General features: G+C 29.7%; 2 protein-coding genes, 1 long non-coding RNA gene, 1 other non-coding gene and 1 pseudogene across 4 annotated transcripts; 3 read left to right on the forward strand and 2 right to left on the reverse strand.

Annotated features, from left to right (window-relative positions):
- Positions 1-4,088: 4,088 nt before the first annotated feature.
- Positions 4,089-5,070, forward strand: LOC108815539 (uncharacterized; annotated as a pseudogene).
- Positions 5,071-10,327: 5,257 nt separating this feature from the next.
- LOC108816710 (salutaridine reductase-like) lies at positions 10,328-12,000 on the forward strand. The gene is made up of 4 exons (XM_056990445.1): positions 10,328-10,455; positions 10,559-10,820; positions 10,919-11,101; positions 11,455-12,000. The coding sequence occupies exons 1-4, from the start codon at positions 10,409-10,411 to the stop codon at positions 11,845-11,847; spliced, it is 885 nt and encodes a 294-aa protein (XP_056846425.1). The 5' UTR covers positions 10,328-10,408; the 3' UTR covers positions 11,848-12,000.
- Positions 12,001-12,837: 837 nt separating this feature from the next.
- LOC130498212 (small nucleolar RNA snoR86) lies at positions 12,838-12,961 on the forward strand. Its single transcript, XR_008937133.1, has one exon. It is a non-coding gene; the product is annotated as a small nucleolar RNA snoR86 (small nucleolar RNA).
- Positions 12,962-14,638: 1,677 nt separating this feature from the next.
- LOC108838615 (L-type lectin-domain containing receptor kinase V.5-like) lies at positions 14,639-16,797 on the reverse strand. The gene has a single exon (XM_018611521.2). The coding sequence runs from the start codon at positions 16,768-16,770 to the stop codon at positions 14,794-14,796; it is 1,977 nt and encodes a 658-aa protein (XP_018467023.2). The 5' UTR covers positions 16,771-16,797; the 3' UTR covers positions 14,639-14,793.
- Positions 16,798-18,187: 1,390 nt separating this feature from the next.
- On the reverse strand, positions 18,188-19,066 carry LOC130497447 (uncharacterized). The gene is made up of 2 exons (XR_008936433.1): positions 18,958-19,066; positions 18,188-18,662 (listed from the first exon to the last, which is right to left on the reverse strand). It is a non-coding gene; the product is annotated as an uncharacterized LOC130497447 (long non-coding RNA).
- Positions 19,067-24,225: the final 5,159 nt, after the last annotated feature.

Here is a 24,225-nt window from a genome sequence, read left to right on the forward strand (position 1 = left end):
GGGCCTAACTGATAATTTTCATAAAATCCATACGAAAATCTACTTTATTTCAAGCCATATATGACGTGGAAACAAAACTACCTCTGATTGGATGATTTTTTTGTCCTACGTAGACACTCTCCCTGAGCTTCTTATTCACCTTTTAATATTGTTTGATTGGACCAATTGGTCAATTCAGTACATTTTGAAACTAATGGGGCCAATGTCAAAGTTTGCAACAACTTACACTCTTTCTTCAGAAATATGTTAAACCTACTACACGTGTCGCACTGTCTTGTTTTCGTGCCGTGGGTTGAGTTATAGAATCCGTGGGGTGAGTTATGACTTATGGCCCTTTGGCCTAAAAAAGAAAATACTCCGTTGTCCAAAAAAAAAAAAAAAAAAATACTCCATAGATTAATAATCTCTTTGAATTAATAATTTATTTTAGACCTGGGCATAAAATCCAGAACTCAAAATCCGAACCGAACCCGAACCGAAAAACCTGACTCGTTATCTTACCCGAAATGTGAAAATACCCGAACGGGTCTTGTAGGGTGGTATAAAAAATATCTGAACTGAAGTGTTATTAACCGAATCCGAACGGGTAACCCGAAAAACCTGAAACTAATAGTTAATATAAATATTTTGAAATATATATATATATATATAAAAGTATTTTAGTTATTAAACTTAATATTCGTGGTAATATGATATATAATAATAAATATTAACAATAATAAAAATGTTTTAAGTACACAATTAGTTATAAATAAGTAATTTATAATTTATTCATTGGAATAACAAGTCTACTCTCTATAATATAATGTATATTGTTTACAAATAATGTTTGTTTTCATGCTTGATTTAATATTTTATTGTTATTTTAGCAATTTAGCAATATTATGTGTGATAGATTAAATCTTTATTAATTTAATTGTTTTTCTTTATGTTTTTCTTTAAGTTTTTGTTTTTTTACTTTGGTTATATCCGAACCGAACCGATATAACCCGAACCCGAATGATATATGGTTACTGTATGGGTTTTAGGATGCAATATAATTTTTAACCGAACCCGAAGTGTTATTATCCGAACCCGACCCATACTAATGAAATTTTATTATGGGACCTAGGAGCGAAAACCCAAAAACCCAAAAATCTGAAAAACCGACCTGAATGCCAACGGGTACCCGAACGCCCATGCCTAATTTCTTCAATCCTGAATTAGGTCGATTTAAAGTATAACATAAATCAATAAAACAATAAGATAATATTTTTAAAAAAAATTCTATGTAAATATATGGTACCACTTAAAACATAAATTAATAATATATCTATATATACATTTCATATAAATACAAATTAAACATTATATTATGATTTTATATTCGCAATGAAAATACCTCTACTTTTTAACATTTCAATATATTTTGATAATGTTTAGTAAAATTATATCGGAAAACTATATATAAGTTATATGAAACATAAAATATAAACCAAATAATATAATAAAATAATATGAAAGTCAAATTTCTAAAATTTTATAATTGTATATACAGTAAAATCAAATATATTTTTATTTTATAAATAAAAATAGAAAAAATAGAAGAAAAAAACTTAAAAATTAATATCTCTATAAATTAATAAAATTTCAAAGTTCCAAAATTATTAATTTATAGAGTTCTCTTGTATATAAATCTTAATGACCCATAAGCCATGAAATTTCAGTATTAACCTTAATGAACAAATTAAAAATAAATAAAAATAAAGTTAAACTGATTCCATCTTTGCCTTCATCTTCTTCCTGCTAAGACCACAGAAAGAAGTGGACATTAAATTATAAACACATATTTCCATAAATATGTGATGGTGTGATAAATTTTCAAACTTCTTTTTTGTCAAAACTCTTCGTAACTTAATATAAACCATTCTAAACACATGTCACTTCGTTCATTTGATTTTTATATACTAAATACGGATCTTTCAAATTATAAAATTGAGGAGTTGTATTAGTTATACTAGTATTTATTTTCTGGTATATAGAACATAATTGTTCTGGTTGTACCAAAATCATTTGGTAAAGTTGTGCCAATTGTATCAGTATTACGACACCAAACATGACTCGTATGTTATATGAAGTTTTACTAATATTATCTGACAGAAACAATAAATTACGAATTTAATCCATAATACAATGTTTAAAAACACATAAATAATGTTTATAACACATAAATAAATTCCACAATCTATAATAAAGTTCCATAACACATAATTAAAACTCATTCAACACTTCCTTTGTTGCCATTTCTCTCGTTACCATATCTATCACAATACATGTCCCCTGATAACCTTCTCACATTTATTTTTTTCTCATAGATATACATCCTGATACCAATTGCCATAGTAAATGTTTAATCTTCAGCGAACATCGGACTTTCCAACAATACGCTTTAAGTGGATCTATATTAGTTCCAAATACTGCTGCAGGTTTGGATTTATCTGGGTAGATCCGTTCCACTTGATACCCCGATTTAACTGTATATTTTCCATTTTATGTAAAATGTCATCCGTTTTTATCTCTTCAGGTAATCCTATTCAAAGATATACTCTACATGATCTTTACATCTTGGGGTAGGGATGTCAATTTGGACATCATGTCATTGGTCACCCATGTCCAAACCCATTTGGACTAAACCAAATTAGACCAACAAATAAAGATGTCCAATTGGGTTTAATCAATTAGATCCAAATCCAATGGACTTAACCCAAATGAACATGGGCGGCCAAATGATACAAAAATCATAGGATTTTATTTTGAGGAAAAATCAAGTTTTCCCTCCAAAACCGTAAATCGAGATTTCTTGACAGAACCGTAAGTTGAGTTTTCCCGTCAAAACCGTAAAATGAAGATTTCCCGCCAAAATCTTAAAATCGAGTTTTTCCGTCAAAACTGTAAATCTAATTTTTCCGTCAAAACCGTAAAGTCGAGTTTTCCCGCCAAAACCGTAAAGTCGAGTTTTCCCGCCAAAACCGTAAAATCGAGTTTTCCCGTCAAAACCGTAAAATCGAGTTTTCCCATCAAAACTGTAAATTGAGTTTTTCCGTCAAAACTGTAAATCGAGTTTTCCCGCCAAAACCGTTAAATTGAGATTTCCCGCCAAAATCGTAAAATCGAGTTTTCCCACCAAAACCGTGAAATCAAGTTTTTTTTCCAAAACCGTAAAATTGAGATTTCTCACCAAAATCATAAAATCGAATTTTTAGTTTTCCCGTCAAAACCGTAAAATCGAGTTTTTCCCGCCAAAACCGTAAAATCGAGTTTTTCCGTCAAAACCGTAAAATCAAGTTTTTTCGCCAAAATCGTATCTATGCTTTTGAATTAAAAAAACAATAAAATTATGTTTTTTTATTGTTAAAAATGAATTTTTTGGATGTTAAAGTAGAGATTGTATTTAGGTTTTGCGGAATGCTCATTTGAAATGGACCAATTTGGTTTGGACAATTTGGTCTGGTACAATCAAGGCTTAAAAAAAATAATGTCCATTTAGACTGGTGTGTCCATTTGGACAGCCCAAATGGACTTGGACAGTCCAATTGACACTTCTATATTGGGGGTCCACTAAATCCTGTATTATTGTATAAAAATTATTTTGAACATTCAAAATAATTTTATTTATTTGCTTAAACAAAGAAAACTCGATATTAAGGCCCATCCGGCCCATTAATAATTGTGATACTAATTAAGTAGGCGAGTTTCACTAGGCCATTGGCTATTGACTATTATGATAGGGGCAGTTTCAAACAAAATTATATTTCGGGGTTTATTTCCATATTACTCTTAAATATAGGTGTCGTTTCACAAAATTACAAAATATCGCCGGTGAAGAAGTTGTGTTACCGTCTCTAGAAGCTGCTTTTCTTCACCGTTCTCTTCTCTCTGGTTTTTAGGGTTTCAGGTGATTGGTAACGGAAGAGCTCTTCTGTGGCTACTCTCGCTCTCATATATCGAAGGTACGTAATCTCAGAGATCCTTAGAGTTCTTTCCTCTGAAGTCTTCTTCTCCAATCAGTTTCCGTATTGTTTTCTTATGGAATATAGGTTTCAGCTAAGATGGATATGGTCAGGAGAGATAATGAGCCAATGGAATGATCCACTGTCCCTTACAACCCTCCTCAGGGACCTAGCTCCAACGGCAAGCAACGGACTTCAAGCTTGGAAGCGCCTATTATGCTTCTAAGTGGACACCAGAGTGCTATCTACACCATCAAGTTAAAGTGTGGGACTTGAGGAAAGGGGAAGCGGTTATGACGCTTGAAGGTCATCAAGATACGATAACCGGTATGAGCTTGAGTCCGGACGGGTCTTACCTTCTCACGAATGCCATGGACTGTAAGCTATGTGTGTGGGATATGCGTCCTTACGCTCCTCAGAACCGGTGTGTGAAGGTCTTTGAAGGGCATCAGCACAACTTTGAGAAGAACTTGTTGAAGTGTGCGTGGTCTCCGGATGGTAGTAAAGTCACAGCGGGTAGTGCGGATCGAATGGTTCATATATGGGACACTACGTCTAGGAGGATTCTGTATAAGCTTCCGGGTCATAATGGTTCTGTCAATGAGTCTGTGTTTCATCCTCATGAACCAATCATTGGATCTTGCAGTAGTGATAAACTGATTTATCTAGGTGAGATCTGAGTTAAGTGGGCCTATTGAGTGTAGAAAGCTTGTTGTCTGGAGTATTTTGTGGCTTGGATTAAGATGAGAGAATGGATCTCTGTATCCGTTGAAAAAGACTAGTTTTTCTGAGTCTTATAAATTGACGAACACATCTATGTGAATTCAGTGAGTACATTGATGTTTCTAGAGATACGATACATTTGCTTTGTAGATATTAGCAACAGAAATCTCCAGTCAGGTTTTGGTTCGTTTATGAAGGCCCATTTTGAGTTTGTATTGGGCTTCTTGGCCTATTCTTCTTTTTAAACGTCTGAAATGGTGTTACACAACGAGCAAGAACTCCCATTCTTGCTAAAACATCACTGGCTGAACCTATGTCTTTTTTCTTATTGTTGGGATTATTAATTTTTAATGAGTGTAAATGCATTCAATCAATAACAAAGATTACAGAATACAAAACTTATCTTTCCTAAAATTCTTGTGGCAAACCAACAGGCAAACCAATACATGAGATTATATCCTCATGGTTTTTTGTCTCCCAAGGCATGTATTGAGAGGATTTTATGTTGTTAGGTTTAGTGTCTGCCGGAAAGATTCTCTTTCCTATATATGATAATAATAATATTCATAATCTCCCTCACCAACTCTACCTAAAGCTCTGACCACCTACTGTAAAAGTGTTTTCGAGTTATTTATCTAAACAAATACCACAATGTGCAAATCATGAACTGTACTTCTTTTTAAGTAATAAGTATCCAATAGTTTTTTATCAGACCACTTTAGGGCATCATTAGACTGACTTGGACACCCTCTTGGCTCACCAAACCCTTGGAGCTTTGACCACTTTTGTTTAGCAGTGATATGGTTATCGTCATCGATGAAGCCATCCACTATTCCATCTAACTGGAGAAGAGGTATAGAAAATGCACCATGATGTATCCATGGGTAGATTTGTTTCTTCTACTCTTGCGCAAATTTGTTTCTTCTATTGTTAGTTTTTTGAGAGAGAATTCGCTAAGCAATTCATGTTTATTAATTAGGTAAATCGTGATAAGTGTTATAAGTTATATTTTGGACATCCATCAATAATATATACTAGATTTTGATCCGACCCCTGTGCGGATGTATAATTCAAAAATATATTACTATTTATTTTTCATATCAATATCAAAGCCGGATAAAAAATTCAAATCTGAAGAACCGAATCGATCACGATCCGAAAGAGTAATGCCAAACCCGAACCAAAATTTATTAAATACTCAAATTATTCAAAATATTGATATTTAGACAACTGAAACCATAACCAATTCAAACCGAAGTATTTTGGATATCAAAATGTATCCGAAAAAAATTATATACTTATATACATATTAATTATTTTTAGTTTTATTGTATATAAAAACATACAGAATATATATGATACTTTAGGTCGGTTTAAATACTTAAAAATATATAAAAATAGTCAAATATAAATATCTAACATAGCGGAAGTACACTCAAAATACCAAAAATATTTAAAATAATTATTGATTTTTGATCCAAAATTTAAACCAAACCAGTTTATATGTTAAGTTTATATATTATGACATATGTTATTCAGATTTATTTACAATATATTATTTTATCTATATAGATTTTAAGAAATTCAAAATATATAATGAATTTTAAAAAATAATTTAAATGGGTTATCCGAACATGAACTGAACCTGCAAATATCCGAATATAATTCGAACTGAAATTTAAAATATCTGAATGGGGCTGAAATCTTTGATCCTGGAAACCCGAAATCCAAAACCCAACCAGATCTGAAACGAACCCGAATAGATACCTGAACGCTCAGCTCTAGGCATAATTTGAACTGGAATTTAGAAATACATGAATGAGGCTGAAATCTTTGACCTCGGAAACTCGAAACCCAAACAGATCCGAAACAAACCGGAATGAATACTTGAACGTCCAGCCCTAGTCACTATTATGTATCATATATATGTCATCATATAATTAATTGTATTGGTCCATCATATAAATAATCATATAATTAATAGTATTTTATATGTATCATCTTATAAATAATCACATATATTATATTCTTAAAGTTTAATGTGAAATATAAAAAATCATAATTTAAGTTGGTATATGAAATTAATCCTTTTATTGTATTTTTCTTATATATATTGAAAACATTTTTAATAATAGTTATTGGAAAATACTTTAGTAAAAATAACTTTTTAATATATGCATATTTTAAATCAATTTTTGATATAAATCAACTTTAACTTATTATTTTGATTTGAAATATATATATAAAATTTAAATTTTATTTTATAATTATTTTAGACAAAACAATGTTTTGGTAATTAGATTAGTCCATTTTGTATATTTTAAAACTGATATATGTTTATCCATGTTTCGAAATTTTAACTTTTGCATTAGTTTTTTATGAATATTATTAATTTTATGAAATAAAAAAAAATTGAACTCTTGAAATTTTTATATTTGACTAAGCTAAATAAGGTAATAATACTATTTTTAAAAATTGATTTATATAATATACTATTTATATTTCAGTTTGTGTTTTTATTTTCACCATAAAAATTGTAAATATATTGACAAAATTGTAAATAAAAAGAAATATAGAGTGAATGTTGTTTAATTTATTGTAAAATTAATGGCTAAATGGTTTAATAAAAATAAGTATTAAATATGTTATTCATGTTTCTAAACAATTCTCATTTGTTATTAATTTATTGAAAACTAGGTGATTTTCCCGTGCTCATGCACGGGTACAAATATTTATAAATTAAATATGTTACAATAGTTGATTGTTATTTAATTTTAATTTTGAATTAATTTATAATTTGTATGCATAATTTATACTAATAATATTATATTATTTTAATCAGACATATGATTTTAAATAAGTTATCATTTGGGTATATTGGATTGCATCAATCAATTTCTCTAAATTCAACTAATATTTTTTATTTTAAATATATGAAAATTATGATTATTTGCTTTTGCTTTGGTTGTTATCTTAGATATGTAAATATATTTGAGGAAGATTATGTATAACTTAAGATATATTGTGCTTAGAATGAAGTAAAAATAAACTAAATATTTGATTCCAAATTACAAAAATTAAACTATATGTTGATTTTTAAAATAAAATATTAGAAAGTAAAACAATAATCAATTGGAAGTTACTTACATAAGTAACTAATACTTTTTGGAAGCTCATGAACACATATCAATATTTAAAATAACTAAAATATTTAAATAATTTTATGTCTTATATATATTAAATGGTAAACTGAAATTTATGCAAATAATCCTAAAAATAAGAATTCAGAGTTGCGTTGGTATTTTGATTATGGTTATATTAACTGTGACAAACATAAAACATAAAATTTAATATTAAAAAACATTTTTAATAATGATAATATATAATATATCTACCTTGTTAAATTATATAGTGTTATGTTAATTTAAATATTTTAATTATTTGATCAAAAGTTAATTTTACTTTATTTTTAATATCTCTTTAAAATAAACAGTTTAATTTTTTGTGATTGTATATTAGAAATCATATTATATAAGTAAAATATAATTTATAGATTATGAAATCACATTATATACAAATATATATTTTCATCTAAGAAAATATAGATATAAATAAATATCTTATTACTTCAAAAGTATATTTTATGTTATTTAAAATAGTCTTAAATGGAATATTTCTATTTGTGAAATTTCCTTTTTTTAATGAAATCATATTATATAAATATATATTTTCGTTTTTAATTTTTTTAAAAAAACTTTATAAATGTTTCCTTTTTATTATATATGTTATTTGGAAAAATTTAAAAGGAAACTAAATAAAAATTTCAATAATAGTATCTAAATGTAATTTTTTTTAATTCATTAAGGGTATCAGTGTAATCAACCATCGTGAGAATTAACGTGAGCGCGACACATATGAAACTGACTTCTCAAATAATATTATAGAGATATAATGGTTAAATGTATAAATAAAAGAAAGTACACATCTATATTATCTATGTTTCCAAACATATTCATTTATTATACTATCCATGTTTCCAAACATATCTCATTTATTCTATTATCCTTGTTTCCAAACGATCTAATTGTGTACTTCAACTTTAATAATATAGATATATTTTACTTATAAATTTCATATTTCGAATTTTAATTGTTAACTAATCTATTTTCTTGAATATATTCATTAATAGAAAACGAAACTCTAAAACAGCTAGATCTAGAAGCTAAATTTGATAATCTTCTTAAATAGAAAATCCTAATTATAATTATGAAAAAATAAATTTTGACAATAGTGTACACAGCTATATCACGTACCAACCCAACAGGTTCCAACAATTATAGGCGTTCAAAAGTGGCGGCAAAGCTGACAGCATATTATAGTATTGATAAACATTTTTTTGATAAAGATTTGATAAACACAAACTTTATGAATTAGTAATAAAGCCAATAATCAATGAAGCAAGCACATGGCTAAATCTCACTGAATCTCTAATTATATTAACTGAAGAGCAGCCAATCAAGTTGTAGTGATTATTTTTTCAAACCAAGTAATTTAATTATCAGTTTATATAGTTTCATATACCTCTAAACTCATTAGTGGGTTTCTTAACTGAAGTCTGAAGCATGGACCGTATTAAACAATAAATTAGAAATTCTTTGGTCAATAGATAAATATATTAGAGATATCTTTACTCTTTTGTCATCCAGTATATATCAATTATATAGATGTGAACAATAGACAAGTATCCAATCTACAACCGGTAGATACCCAACACGCCAAACTTTTAATTCTAAACATTAGATAACGTGAAAACTTTAGTCTTAAAACCAAGCTATACATCACATAAAAGTTGTCATTTGAAGAATATTATTCACTTCAACTTCAAGTTGTAGTTCATCATGGAAATAATATAATTATATTATACAGTTTTGTTTTCATTGTAACGAAAATGAGATTGTTTTCGGCTCATTTGAATATCCAGGAAAAAGTATATTCGTGGACTATATCTTTACACGGGAGTTAGGTATTTTAAAAAAAAATGAGATTGCAATGAAGATGTAACATTGTTATTAACCTTTTTAATTGAAATTTTATATATCAAGCTGAAACGGGAAAGAGATTTCGGTTATAAATTTTTGACTCAAACAAAATTTCCAAATCAAACTGTTACTAATTAACTTTACTCGATTCATATCCAGGCGCGTTCTGCTATATATTTCGGATTCATAATAACAATGGTATTAGACATAGCCTCTTTAACTTTTTGAGCTAACGTTGTATAATCAGCTCGCCAAAAATTTCTTACATCACAAATGATTAAAAGATCTAAGAGACTTATAAAAATCAATTATTTAGTCATCCTAAACGTGTAAGGTGGAGAAGGAAACTATATAGTCGTCAGATATTCGAAACCTATAAGGTGTAGACACTTTGACCCAATGGACTTTGCAGTCACGTATTTTAGAATTTACATTACTTCATGAGTCTTGCCTTCTTGATGTTCTATTGTATATAGCACATATTATATTCTTCCTATGACACCGTCACGGCGTCGCACACAAACACAACCACATGTTATGCATGTATATAGTATATATATGCATGTGTTCAGATCCAAGTCTATTTATAAGTTATTAAAGCCTTGTCTTGATATATAACGCCCTCATCAACTAGTTGTTAGCATCAAGATCATATATATGGATCATCTAATTTCTCTTCTTTCACCAATACCACCTTCAGACAGGTTCTTGATCACCTTTTATTTTAATATTGTGTATCGTTTCTTCCTATGTATTACAATAACTATTGCTGACTTGGTTTTGATAATTTATGTGATATATTTAAAGGTGGTGGTCGGAAGAAACAACCGCGGTTGTGACCGGAGCAAACAAAGGTATAGGTTTTGAGGTGGTGAAGAAGTTATTGAAGCGTGGACTAACCGTAGTATTAACCGCCAGAAACGCCGAGAATGGAAGCATCGCCTTCGATTCCCTCCGCCGCGCTGGCTTTCGAAACGTTCTTTTCTTTTGCCTCGACGTCTCGGATCCTTCTTCCATCGCTGCCTTTGTCTCCTGGTTCCGTCTCAAATTTGGAGTACTCGACATTCTGGTAACTACAATGTGTTTTGTATTGATTATTTGTGATTATTAATATATGGTATAAATATTAGCGTGATGAGGCCAACGCTGCTTGGGGTTTTTGCTCAGGTGAACAACGCGGCCATTTCATTTAACGCAGTTGGCGAAAACTCAATCAGAGAGCCAGAGACCATAATCAAGACCAATTACTACGGTGCCAAGCTTTTGACGGATGCGCTTTTGCCGTTATTTCGCCGTTCAGCCTCCGTGGGGCGCATCCTTAACATTAGCTCAAGGCTTGGCGCACTAAACGTAATATATAATATATAGTTCTTTTTTTTGAACTTTATATAGTTCTTTTTCTCCTACTCTATTTATAAAACAAATTCTTTAAATTCATGCATATTGGAACTTTAGGGTATTACAAGAAAATAGCTCACTATATATTTCAATTCTCATTGAAAAATATTTGCTATATATATATATATTGATTTTTTATATCATTTATATCCAAGTTGAAGTTATTTAATTTATCCGTAACAGTTCTGATCATTTCTTTAAAATTCGGATGTATATATATTGATGCAAAGTCAAACTAACGGTTCTATTATCTATCATCCATGCTATTTGACATTTCAATTTTTCATATGTTTCTTTACATGCAGAAACTAAGAAACCCTACTTTAAGACAAACCCTAGAAAGTGAAGAGCTTACGTACGAACAAATCGACACGACAGTGACACAGTTTCTCGAAGACGTGAGAAGAGGAACGTATGAGAAGAAAGGATGGCCGTACTGGTCGGACTACGCCGTCTCCAAAATGGCCTTGAACGCTTACTCTAGAGTTTTGGCTCGACATTACGACGGCAAAAAACTAAGTGTGAATTGCTTCTGCCCTGGTTTCACTCGTACGTCTATGACGGGTGGTCAAGGGACTTACACGGCGGAGGAGGTTGCCGCAACAATCGCCAGGTTGGTTCTGATTCCACCGGAGAAGTTGACCTCCGGCAAGTTTTTCATGTGCGTGGAGCCCAATAAGATTATTTCCAGGTTGTAAATTTTATAGTTCATATAATCATTATTGATAATTATTAATTGCTTACTTGAGCTAGCATTTAAAAAGTCGTAAGCCTTTCTGTAATTTAATATACTAAAATATTTCTATATTTGTGTATGCATGCGTCGATCAATAACATATATATTTTATGTACATTAATGGTGGTTATTAGATTAATAGAGTGACGAAAAGATATGATAAAGAAAGAGAAATGATAATATATATCTATGATAAGAATATCTCAAATTCATATATTATAAATATTATTTATTAATTTTGAAACTATATATGAATTATTTTGTAATTATTCTTATCTTTTTGTGATTTGCTCATTGATTAAACCAAATTCTGGTCGGTAAAAAAATACTTCAAAAAACATCTCTATCTAATTATGTTTAGCTTACATGGAAGATACTACGCATTAGGCTTTACCTTCTTTTGCTCATGAATCCACACAAATTTTCAGATAGCTCGTAGGAATATGAATTAAAATCAAACTCTTAAAATCAACCGCATGAAAACGGAACGCATGTATCTTTGAGGTGAAGTGCTCTTGAAGTATTTTGACTATATTTTGAAATTAGTTTTTAGATAATGGGAATGGAAGTGCTATTGGAGTTTGATTCAATTTGGTTTTGCTAGTAAAAACTAAAAATGAGTTTGTGTATGATGGATGATGTCCTAATTGATTAACTTCGAAAATTTCATAGCAAGTTCATTATGAGCCCAGGCCTATATGCATCAATATTAGGCCCATTGGCCCATGAATGAACTCAAGCTTGTGTATTTGAAGATACTGTATTAGGGTTTTGCTCGTCTCTGCAGCCGCCTCTGTTTCTTCTATAAAGTCATCAAAGGGAATGACTTTCAGAATCATCTCTAAGTTCGTCTTATTCTTCACCTTCTACTAGTTTTGTTAGCTATTCCAGTTTGGTTTCAAAGATTTGTTTTTGTTAAGTGTTTGTTTTAAAAGAAAAAAGCCAATTTGCAGAGCAATGACGTCAAAATATAAATGGCGTGAGTTGCCTTGAAGGTTGGCAATAACAAAAAGCGATTCTCCGTGCCTATCAAGTTTTCTTTATACTGATCGTGGCCTCGAACAAGTCGCTACATTCATTAGCCTTTTATCAACTCCAAAACTCGTTTTTTTCTACATGTTTTTAATCTTTATCAACTTCTTGGAAATATGTTTTTTTTCCACTGGATCCAATTATTGACCCGGGATCTATAGAAGAACGAGCTTTAGATTTGACCGTGTACTGCATGTACATTATCATGGAATGTAAACTAATAAGTTATCTGGGACAATATAACAGCTTCTTACAGACAAGAACAACTATTGTGTGTCGGACCGATTCGTATTTAGGCAAACATATCCCAAAAGCTGCTACGTTGTAGGTTCATCTTTAGAACCGACTTTCATAACAAAATATTTTAATATTTCATCAACCATGGATCTATAGAACCACCTCTAGATTTGACCCTGTACTTATCTTATCATGGACAATAATAGCTTTTTACAAAGAGGGGACACATTCAAAGATCGTGCCACATCATATTCAGAAAAATACCTTTTTAACACAGAAAAATTCATCAAAAACAAATCCAAAAAGCTAATAACCACCCTTAACTTAAAAGAATCTTAGTTCTTCTCCTAAATCATATGCTTTGAGTTCATCAAATATTTTGATTCTTGTTGAGTTAAGCAAAATAGTTAATGCATAACGCATCAAGATCAACTACTCTATAAATGAAATTAGATAAACAGAAAGATCACAAGTTTGAGTGACCTGTGGTCTGGTAATGTGCCCACCTCCACCAGAAACATAATACAATGGGCTCTTTGTTGCTGCAACAAAGCAATCTATACATGTTTTGTAGCCACTTGTCATCAGTAGGATGATTCTCAGAAATCCTTAGAAAAATATGTTGGTCTATATACATATATATTATACTTTTTATTAAACTAATTATCATATTAATTAGTAGTCTTAAATTCTTTCCTTAAATAAAAGCTACATAAGTTTATTTTCTTAAATAAAAGCTACGAAATTACCTAATATGATTAACGTATATATGATAATTAATGATTACAAATCAAAAAAATTTGATAAAATTTTTTGTATCCTCTACATTTTATTTTAATTAATATTATAAAAAAATCACTTAAACATATTTAAAAAAATAGATTTTTCATATATGTTATATTTTGAATTTTTTAAAACGTCTATAAACTACCAAAAATTGTAAGATGTTATTAAGATGATATTTTTTAGAACGGAACCTGATCCGAAACGAAATATTTTGGATATCGTATATATCGAAACCAGATTTATATACTTAAATATATTAATTATTTTTAGAATTTAATATCTAAAAGAATATAAAAAATATATAAAATGTTATTAAGTTGTCCAAAATACTTGAAAATATTTACAAATAGTTAAAAATACATGATTAAAATAGTTAAATGATATTCAAAATACCAATACTTCAAATATCTATTGATTTCTTATCCGAATATTGAAGCTAACCAAATTTTATGTTAAGTTTAAGTATTTTAGCTTGCATTATACACATTTATATGTTATAAATAATTTTTTATTTTTATATTTTGAGAAATTTAAAGTATATAAAAATTTTATTTTTTTTTAAATAAAATAAGTTATCTGAGTCCAAATCCAAACCGAACCCGCAGATCCGAACCGGATCGAACTCACAAAAAATCGAAATATAACTGGACCGAACCAAACCAAACTGAACTAAATGGTATCCGAATGTCCACCCCAAATCAAATGTAAAAAAAAATCTTGATAACAAAATGCATTCTAATTATAATATTTCAATACAACATATTTTAAAAAAACTCATCCCGCGCATGGCGTGGGTTATCATCTAGTCTTCTTAGTATTCAAAGAATAGCCTTTATTTGGCAAATTTCAGTACTTAGCGTCCATTTGAGACTAAAGAATGTGTAATCGTTGATGAATTCAAACCAAGTAGCATTTCCACTGACGTCTCAGGCAATCCTCTCAACTTCTCATCCCTCATGACATCAAGAAGATTATCCGGAAGCTCTGAAACGCCATTCAGAAACTGCATAACAGTACTCATCGCTGGTCTAATGGATACACCTTGATGGGAACACAACACACCTAGCTTCAAAACAAGTTCAACTTGTCCCCTGTTCTGTTCCTCACGTATGTTATCTTCAGCCGCATCAAGAATGTCTTCTCCTTTCTCCCAAAGCTCTAGTATCCAATCCACAAGAACTTCTTCTTTCTCCACTGCACGTCTCTCTATCAACCTTCTACCACAGACTACTTCAAGCATAACCAGCCCAAATGCATAAACATCGGTGCTCGTAGTTGCTCTTCCTGTTCTTAGCAACTCAGGTGCAATATACCCAAATGTTCCAGCTACTTTAGATGTCTGCGGATCAAATCCCTGATCATACATCTTAGCCAATCCAAAATCTCCTAGCCTCGCATTCATCTCATGGTCGATTAGTACATTAGCCGGTTTAATATCTCTATGAATAATGACTTGTACCCATTCTTGATGCAAATATAGCAACGCAGATGCAATGTTCTTTATAATATTGAAACGTGTCTCCCAAGCAAGCCGTTCTTGATTCTCACTGTTACGGTATAGATACTTGTCAAGACTTCCATTAGGCATGTAGTCATAAACCAAGTAGAGATGTTCTTTATGCCTACAATACCCCAAAAGCCTGACTAGATTTGGATGTCTGAGACGACCAATGGTGGATATCTCGGCTAGAAACTCTCTCATCCCTTGTCTTGAATCATGAGAAGTCCGTTTCACAGCGATCTCTGCATCAGAACCTGGAAGATTTCCTTTGTAGACTTGACCAAAACCTCCTTTCCCAAGAAGTTGTTTCTCCTTGAAACCCTTTGTGGCATTGTAAAGCTCCTTGTAAGAAAACCTATGAGGTCCATATTGTATCTCCCATTCCTCAAGAACCTCTTTAACTTTCTTGTGTCTCAAGTAAAAGACAAAACCAAACCACGAGGCGACAAAGGCAGCAAGCATGGACACGGTTAAGCAGATTGCTAAAATGGTTCTTGTTTTATGAGAAGCTTTCTTTGGATAAGGAGGAAGGTTTGGTTGCTTACCAAACTCCAATCTTGGATAACTGCTCTCTCCATCTATAAACCAACCCATCATGTAATGAATTGCCCCAACTGAACCAGTAGAAGCAGTGAATCCAAGATACATTTCCTCAAGCAAATATGGAGAGAGATCTTGGTTTAACGACAAAAGCGGTTTTCTAGGAGGAACAGAGATCTCAGCAGGGAATAGAGTAACATTGAGCTGTTTATCAGGTTGACTATAAACTATAGATAGCCTCATTACATTTCTACTAATCAAAGAAAGATTCTTAAACCTTCCATCTTCATCATCATAGTAACCAGCAGAAGCAGAGATAACAGAACTCATACCGTTAATGTTAATCCCAACATGATTATCATCAATATCACCAAACTCTTGGTCTTTATGGATATCTAACTCGATAGCTATGACGTTGTTAGAGCTTTTACCGTTGGTTGTCTCGTTGAATATTCCCAAGTATTGATCGGAGGAAGCTCCGGGGAGGCCTCTTGTGGGAGAGATAACGAAAGCCATACCGTGTGAGCCTTGGTGGTTATGCTCAGGGACGATAGCGAAGATGAAGTTGATGGAGAAAGATGTTGTGAGGTTTGTTGATGAGTTTGTGAATGAAACTGGTTCGTTGTCGAACGCTTGACCATGTGTGTGTTGTGTCGTGTTGGTTAATGTGAAGTAACCGTTGAAACCGATTCCTACAGATCCTGTTGGCAGGAAGTAGCCATGGGAGTTGTAAAACAGAGTTAGGAACAGAGCAAGAACTGCTTCAAAGAGAGTAAGTTCACGAGACATTTCTTGGTTGTTGTTTTTTCTTTTTTTTTTTTGGTTTGTGGGGAAGGTTTTGATCTTCTGTGACATTAGTATCATCTCTTTGACGTTGAGAAGTTACATGGAAAAGTCAAAAGGATTGACTTTTAGGATTTATTAGAAAGTCTGGTCAAAGTTTGCAACAAGAACTGATGACATAAGATGATACGTAACATGCTAACAATGTCATGGATCGACCTTCAAATATGTTCCTAGAACGTTGCTAACATTGTCACTAGAACCCATAATAGTATATAAGATGATTCATTCTCTGCTTCTGTAGAGTCCAACATCTGTATAAAACTGAAGTTGAAGATGTAACAAATAAAAGAAGGATCAGTATTTATCATGCAAATCTGTTAAAACAGTGGAACCAATACATAAGTTAAAATGGATTTTAGTGCCTTGTGGTCATGAACCATTGAACCTGGACCTTTGTTGTTACGGTTTCTGCTCATGAACAATGACCCTTTGTTCCATTTTTGGTGAACCAAGAGGGAACGAAACACGTTTCTTCTCCTCGTTGTGGTTGGTGACCGGTGAACGTTCCACTCTGTCCTTAGAATGAGGTGTGAAAGCATAACATAACATTTAGAAGTATTGCTGACTAATGTTGACCAATATTTGGGAACATTAGGATGATTGTTCTGTTTCACCAAGCAGGAGCAGCTTCAATAAAAAAAAACTCCTGCAACATGTTGCAAACTAAAGTTCAAAAAATAAAAAACATGTTCCAAACTAAAATGGCAGTTTCAGACAAAATCTTATACTATAAAGAATAATTAATAAAAGAACAATATTCCCACTGACCTGAACGATCAAGACAAGAGGAGAAGACTGCTAGATATATTGTTTAGTCGGATACCAATTTGTTTTAAGTAGTGATTAAAAAGAGAGTCTACTATTCGGACTGAAAAGTTAGCTCATTATCTCATGCCAAACAAACTTTTTATCCACTTACATACAAAGAATCTAGATCGGACCATCACATTTATTTAACTTCTTATTATTTCTCTTACAACTAACTTAATTATTATTAAATATAATATTTTTTGAAATTAATCAAAATTTGTATTACAATTAGATCCGAATCTAATTAATCAAAACTTTAAAAAATGAAAAACTAATTATTTTTTTTTCAAAATCTAAATATCCGAATCCGAATCAGAAATAACCGAACCCGAACTAAAAATACCCGAACTCGACCCGAAATATAGAAATACCCGAACAGATATTATAGTCCTATACTGAAATATCCAAAAATCCAAAATACCTGATCCGAATCCGAAAGGATAACCGAACGCCCACCCCTCAAGAAAATACCCCTCAAGAAAATGTACACGTTTTTTTTTTGTCAACTCGGGTATCATTGATTAAGCCCAATGGGCATCGATACATTTGATATCAGAATTAACAACATAAAGAAACTCACTAGATTTTACACTAATCAGCCCAATTGAAAGAAGAATCCAGAAACCTTCAACGTGATAGGAAGTGGATCTGCAGAAGCCACGTCACTTGGCCACGCGTCACACATGCCTTGAGCGGCAATCTCGGCCGTGTCTCTGAGCAGCACCACCGGAAGCTTCTGGCCGCATCTCCTTTCCTCCATCGCAAGATCCTGACTCCGATACCAAACTTGAAACCTTTCCACTTTAAAGCCGTGAATTCTTAGAACAAGTAGCCTTGATTCACCGTAGTTATGCCCATGGAAACTTAAACCAAGTAGAAGAAAGACTTTTGCCAGACCGCTTCAAAGCGCCGACTCATCTAAATCCTCTTCAAGCATGATTCAAGACATCCATAAAACTCTTCTTTCTACCTTTCCGAGATGCTCCGTTATAGCACCATAAATGGTTAAAAGCAAAGAACGAAGCCTGATTCTCTTATTTAGAAATCAGAGTAAGCGATGAAAAAAGTATTTGATCTAAAGATTCAAACGGGATGATATTTAAAACCAAGTGGAAAGTAGGATATAGATTTTATTAATCAACCCAAAAACCAGAGATAAAAAAAGAACATGAAGCAAAGCTCTGTTTTGAGTTGAAGAACACTACAAAAATCCCCTAGGGAAACACAGATCCGCTAGTCGGAAGACACCAAGCGATAGTGATATAATATAGTACAAGATGACAAAAGGCAAAAGAAAGGGGGTGGTGGCAAAATACTCACCGGCCACCGGTGATTAACTTTGATGAAGAAAACTTTTCTAGAAAGAAGTTGGAGAAACTTTCTAGAGAGAGAAGCAACTTGAGTTTTCAACACTACTAGTATTTTCCCGCGCAGTTGCGTGGATGGTTAATTTCTTTTAATATATACTGTAAAATAAAATCAAACTTTTTATTAGAAAAAACAATTACATTTAGATATATGGCCAAAAGTTAAGAGTTACATGTAATAAACCAAATTATAGTTAAGCATTACTCTTTCAATTATATATTGACAAAACAAACTAATAGATTTTAACAATAAAACTATACACGTAACTGTTGACAAAAAAAAAAAAAAAAAACTATACACGTAACTAATACACTAATCAGAATATCTTTAAGAATCTGACTAGATTCGGGTATATTTTTGTTTTATTTTTCTTTTAAATTTAATTTTTATATTTGTTTTAGTTATTTTGTATTTTTCTTTGTATAATTTTTTAAATGATTTATAAGAGATTTTAATAATTATACTAAAATAGTTGGACCACACATATATCAATAGATCATGTTGCTATTTTAATAAAATACATATAGTCATCTACATTATTAAAGTTGAAGTACATTTTGGAGATGTTTAGAAACATGTATAGTATTCTAAATGAAAGTTGTTTGGAAACATGAATAATATTACCTTAATTACATTTCTATATTTCAGTTAGCTTAATAATTTTATTAATTATATTACCTTAACGATAATACACATCATTAATTATATTACATTAATTGTATTTCTATATTTCAATTAGCTTAATAATTTTATTAATTATATTACCTTAACAATAATATACATCATTAATTACATTACCATAATAACAGTAGGTCAGATTTTTATTTATTAGTTAATCAATATAGATTTTGTGCTAATTATAAAATCAAAAATGTAAATAACTAAGTTTTATATATGATTAAATGTTCATTTTAGTAAAAAAATTATTTTAGTGTCAACCGGTGGAAAATAACGTAACCAAAAAAATTATTCAAAGCCATATTTTTATAAATAAAATAATAACTTAAATAAAAAAATAAAAATATGTTATATTTACTGTCACTTAATTTTTCATTTAATATAATTATTTTACTAAATAAACAATTTTTATCAGTTTATAAAATCAGTTAGGCATGAACATTTATACTATTAAAATACTTCTTATGAATATGGTCTTGACTTTTCCAATTAATTACAAATATTGTATGTACCTTTTGCGAGCAGTATTTGCAACCAACAAAAAATCATTATTTTGCAATTACAGTAAATAGTATTTAATAATTCAGTTCTTAGTCTTTTTAAACATTTTGTCTCTTAAATATTTGCAAAATGTCTTTCCAAAAAATCTTTCACGTTAGTAATTATTTGAAAGCATTTATTAAATGAAACCTCAAAATAAAATCAAGTTGAAATAACAAATGATTAAATCAACAAAATCATAATACGTGTCTGAATTATCTCAACATCTTAAAAAATAGTTTCATTTAAAATAAAAACTAAATCACATAAACTAAATTTAATAAAACTATAGAAAATGGTTTGAAATGCACAAATATTTTTTCAATACAGAGAGTGTTGAAGATATAAAATATTTTATTTAAATTAAAAAAAATCAGCGTAAAATAAGTTTAACTTCGGGTTCAATAAATAAAATCATATTACGGATTAGAATTATCTAGAATCTTCAAAAATTTAGTCATATTTAAAATAACAAAAATAATTCATATAAGTAAATTTAAGATAAATTTCATAAAAAGTTAAAATATATAATTTATCAAAAATCATAATTTTTATTACGTAAAATAATTTTTCCAACAAAAAAGTACCCGCCCTTTTTAAGGGCGGGTCAAAATCTAGTATAGATTATGATCCGTCCTTTGAAATGTCGATGTTTAAATATTTTTTGAAAAAATTAATTTTTATATTTGTTTTTTTTTGTAATCATATATTTATGTAAAATATTTTTATTATTGATACGCGGATATTATTTTCACAACTATGACTACAAAGAAAAATACAAATATGATTAAAAAGGAAAAATATAAAAAGTAAATTGTTTAAAAAAATTTAAAATTTAAAATATATCCGCCCTTTAAATCTAGTCTTATTCTATTAAAATAGCACTATGACCTATTGATATATGTGTGGTCTAACTATTATAATAGAATAGATTAAAACTTCTTATTAATCTCGTTGTGATTCAGAATTAATAGTCTTTTTAAACATTTTGTCTCTTAAATATTTGCAAAATATCTTTCCAAAAAATCTTTCATGTTAGTAATTATTTGAAAGCATTTATTAAATGAAACCTCAAAATAAAATCAAGTTGAAATAACAAATGATTAAATCAACAAAATCATAATACGTGTCTGAATTATCTCAACATCTTAAAAAATAGTTTCATTTAAAATAAAAACTAAATCACATAAACTAAATTTAATAAAACTATAGAAAATGGTTTGAAATGCACAAATATTTTTTTCAATACAGAGAGTGTTGAAGATATAAAATATTTTATTTAAATTAAAAAAATCAGCGTAAAATAAGTTTAACTTCAGGTTCAATAAATAAAATCATATTACGGATTAAAATTATCTAGAATCTTCAAAAATTTAGTCATATTTAAAATAACAAAAATAATTCATATAAGTAAATTTAAGATAAATTTCATAAAAAGTTAAAATATATAATTTATCAAAAATCATAATTTTTATTACGTAAAATAATTTTTCCAACAAAAAATACCCGCCCTTTTTAAGGGCGGGTCAAAATCTAGTATAGATTATGATCCGTCCTTTGAAATGTCGATGTTTAAATATTTTTTGAAAAAATTAATTTTTATATTTGTTTTTTTTGTAATCATATATTTATGTAAAATATTTTTATTATTGATACGCGGATATTATTTTCACAACTATGACTACAAAGAAAAATACAAATATGATTAAAAAGGAAAAATATAAAAAGTAAATTGTTTAAAAAAATTTAAAATTTAAAATATATCTGCCCTTTAAATCTAGTCTTATTCTATTAAAATAGCACTATGACCTATTGATATATGTGTGGTCTAACTATTATAATAGAATAGATTAAAACTTCTTATTAATCTCGTTGTGATTCAGAATTAATAGAAAATATTTGGTAACTATATTAAATATGTCAAGTTGCACAACTATACACTTATGTCATCTGCATTTTAGAAATTATTTTAAAACTTTATTTTTAAAATTGCAATATATTATATTTTCTTAATTGTGATCGATCATAAAATCAAAATCTCATACTCTATTAGACATGACCTATATACTCGAACAGTTCTTAAATTGTGATATTTGAAAACCAATATCAAATCTAATCCACACCGAAAAAACATTTTTTTTTTTTGAAAAATGTTTGAAAAAATAATTTTAATAACTTTAAGTAATATGTAATATGTTTAGTATGGTCTTCACTAACTTTAAGTAAAATATTTTAATAAATATTTTTGTTTGAATAACCTATTATAATCCGTTAAACTAAAACATGTAGAATATATTTTTTTAAATAATATTTTCATTATAATATCAACTTAAATAGTTTTAATAATCTTAAACTTACTTCCAAAATATACTTTGTAGATTTTAGTTGGACTAAATTTTTTGTATCTGACCAATTTTGTTAAATTCTTAAATTTTGTATTTAGAATATGTTGATATATGGAAATATAGTTTCAGATTGAAGCATACTATTGATTTTGACGAAAAACTGCATTATTCGAAGGATCAAAGAATAAATAGCTATAATATTATATTATTAATTTAAATAGGCACATGTAAGATTTTCAACCAATATGATTTAAATATACATCTGTACATGAGAGAAAGTCCGAGTAACTGTCTTTATTTTTTCAAACCGTGTAACTGTCCCTATGTATATGAGAAAAGATCCGAAAATGTTGGAACTAAAAGAGAAAATATTATTAATTGGTAGTTACATATAGATGAAAGACAGTTTATATATCTAAAAGTAATTATATCATTAGTTGGACATAACCCCATATCAATTAGACATGTTGAAGAATTAATAGTATTGATTAGCTACACAATTACACATTATTTTCAACATCCTTATCTTCCTCTAGTTAGTCTAAATCTTATTCCACTTAAACAACTATTTGCCTTTTAAATGTTACTATCTTCATCTGCAAAAACCACAGAATAGATTTTTAAAAGTTCACACGTATCCTACCGTATAACAGAAAAATATATGACGCAAATTGATTAACAAAAATAACACGTAAAAATGAAAAAGTCAACATAACAAAGAAGAGTGAGAATTTGCATAAATCCAGAAATTATGGATATTGGATAATGTATACAGTAAATTATAACAACTTACAGTACAATACCGCGATGAACAATTGACCTTGACCTGGTTACCGATGTGTCTTCGTCTTCACGTTTTTTCAATAGTGAAAAAATGACATAGCCTTCTTCCTTTTTTCTGTAACTTAACATAGGCTTCTGTTGCCCTGTAATAAACATAATAAGCCAAAACTTTTTTTTTTTGTAACTAAGCCAAAACTTCTTACTGGAAGAAATTCAAAAGCATCGAAATACCATGGTTTTTTTTTGCTAAAACATACCATGGTTTTTTTTTGTAAAATAAAAACATATCATGGTTAACTCAAAGAAAAATATCAAAATCCTCACGTCTACTGTCTTCTTGTCTTCCTAGGAATAAGCCATTCAAAACAAAAATTGTAAATACTCAATCTTGTTCGTCAAAAAAAAAATACTCAATCTTTCTTTGACAAAGTTCTATTATCTACCTTAAAAATCCCTTATATAACAGTCGTATATACATAATATTACCTCAATTGTTGTTGACGATGCTATGATTTTCTATTATAGTGCTCCATTTAAAACCCCTTCAAAAAGTGATGAAGTAGACGGAAACTATGAATAAGAGAGAAAAAAACGCAAATTAGTTGTCTGACATTATATAGAAGATAAAACAGTTATATAAATGACAGAAAACCTTAGAACGTGATAGTAGTGATCTGAGAGAATATAGGGATTTTTTCTTTGCAGTTTAAATCGTAAGATTTTCTTTTGTTAGTCAAAGTTTTAATTTTTACCTTTTATTTTTACATTTGTCTAACTGCCTGTTTCCATTATTTTATTTTATTAATTTTATTTTTGATTATCCACACGTCAGAATTTTATTGGTGAGCGCTGCTTTAGTACGTAGTGATATTGT

This window comes from Raphanus sativus, chromosome 7 (genome assembly GCF_000801105.2).
Source record: "Raphanus sativus cultivar WK10039 chromosome 7, ASM80110v3, whole genome shotgun sequence".
Lineage (NCBI taxonomy): Eukaryota > Viridiplantae > Streptophyta > Magnoliopsida > Brassicales > Brassicaceae > Raphanus > Raphanus sativus.

What these genes read in the sequence shown, in the direction of transcription:
- LOC108816710 (XM_056990445.1), top strand. Translation starts at nt 10,409, where the DNA reads ATGGATCATCTAATTTCTCTTCTTTCACCAATACCACCTTCAGACAG. An exon ending in CCAATACCACCTTCAGACAG is followed by an intron (nt 10,456 to 10,558) that starts GTTCTTGATCAC and finishes ATATATTTAAAG; the next exon opens with GTGGTGGTCGGAAGAAACAA. An exon ending in TTGGAGTACTCGACATTCTG is followed by an intron (nt 10,821 to 10,918) that starts GTAACTACAATG and finishes GTTTTTGCTCAG; the next exon opens with GTGAACAACGCGGCCATTTC.
- LOC108838615 (XM_018611521.2), bottom strand. Translation starts at nt 16,770, where the DNA reads ATGTCTCGTGAACTTACTCTCTTTGAAGCAGTTCTTGCTCTGTTCCTA.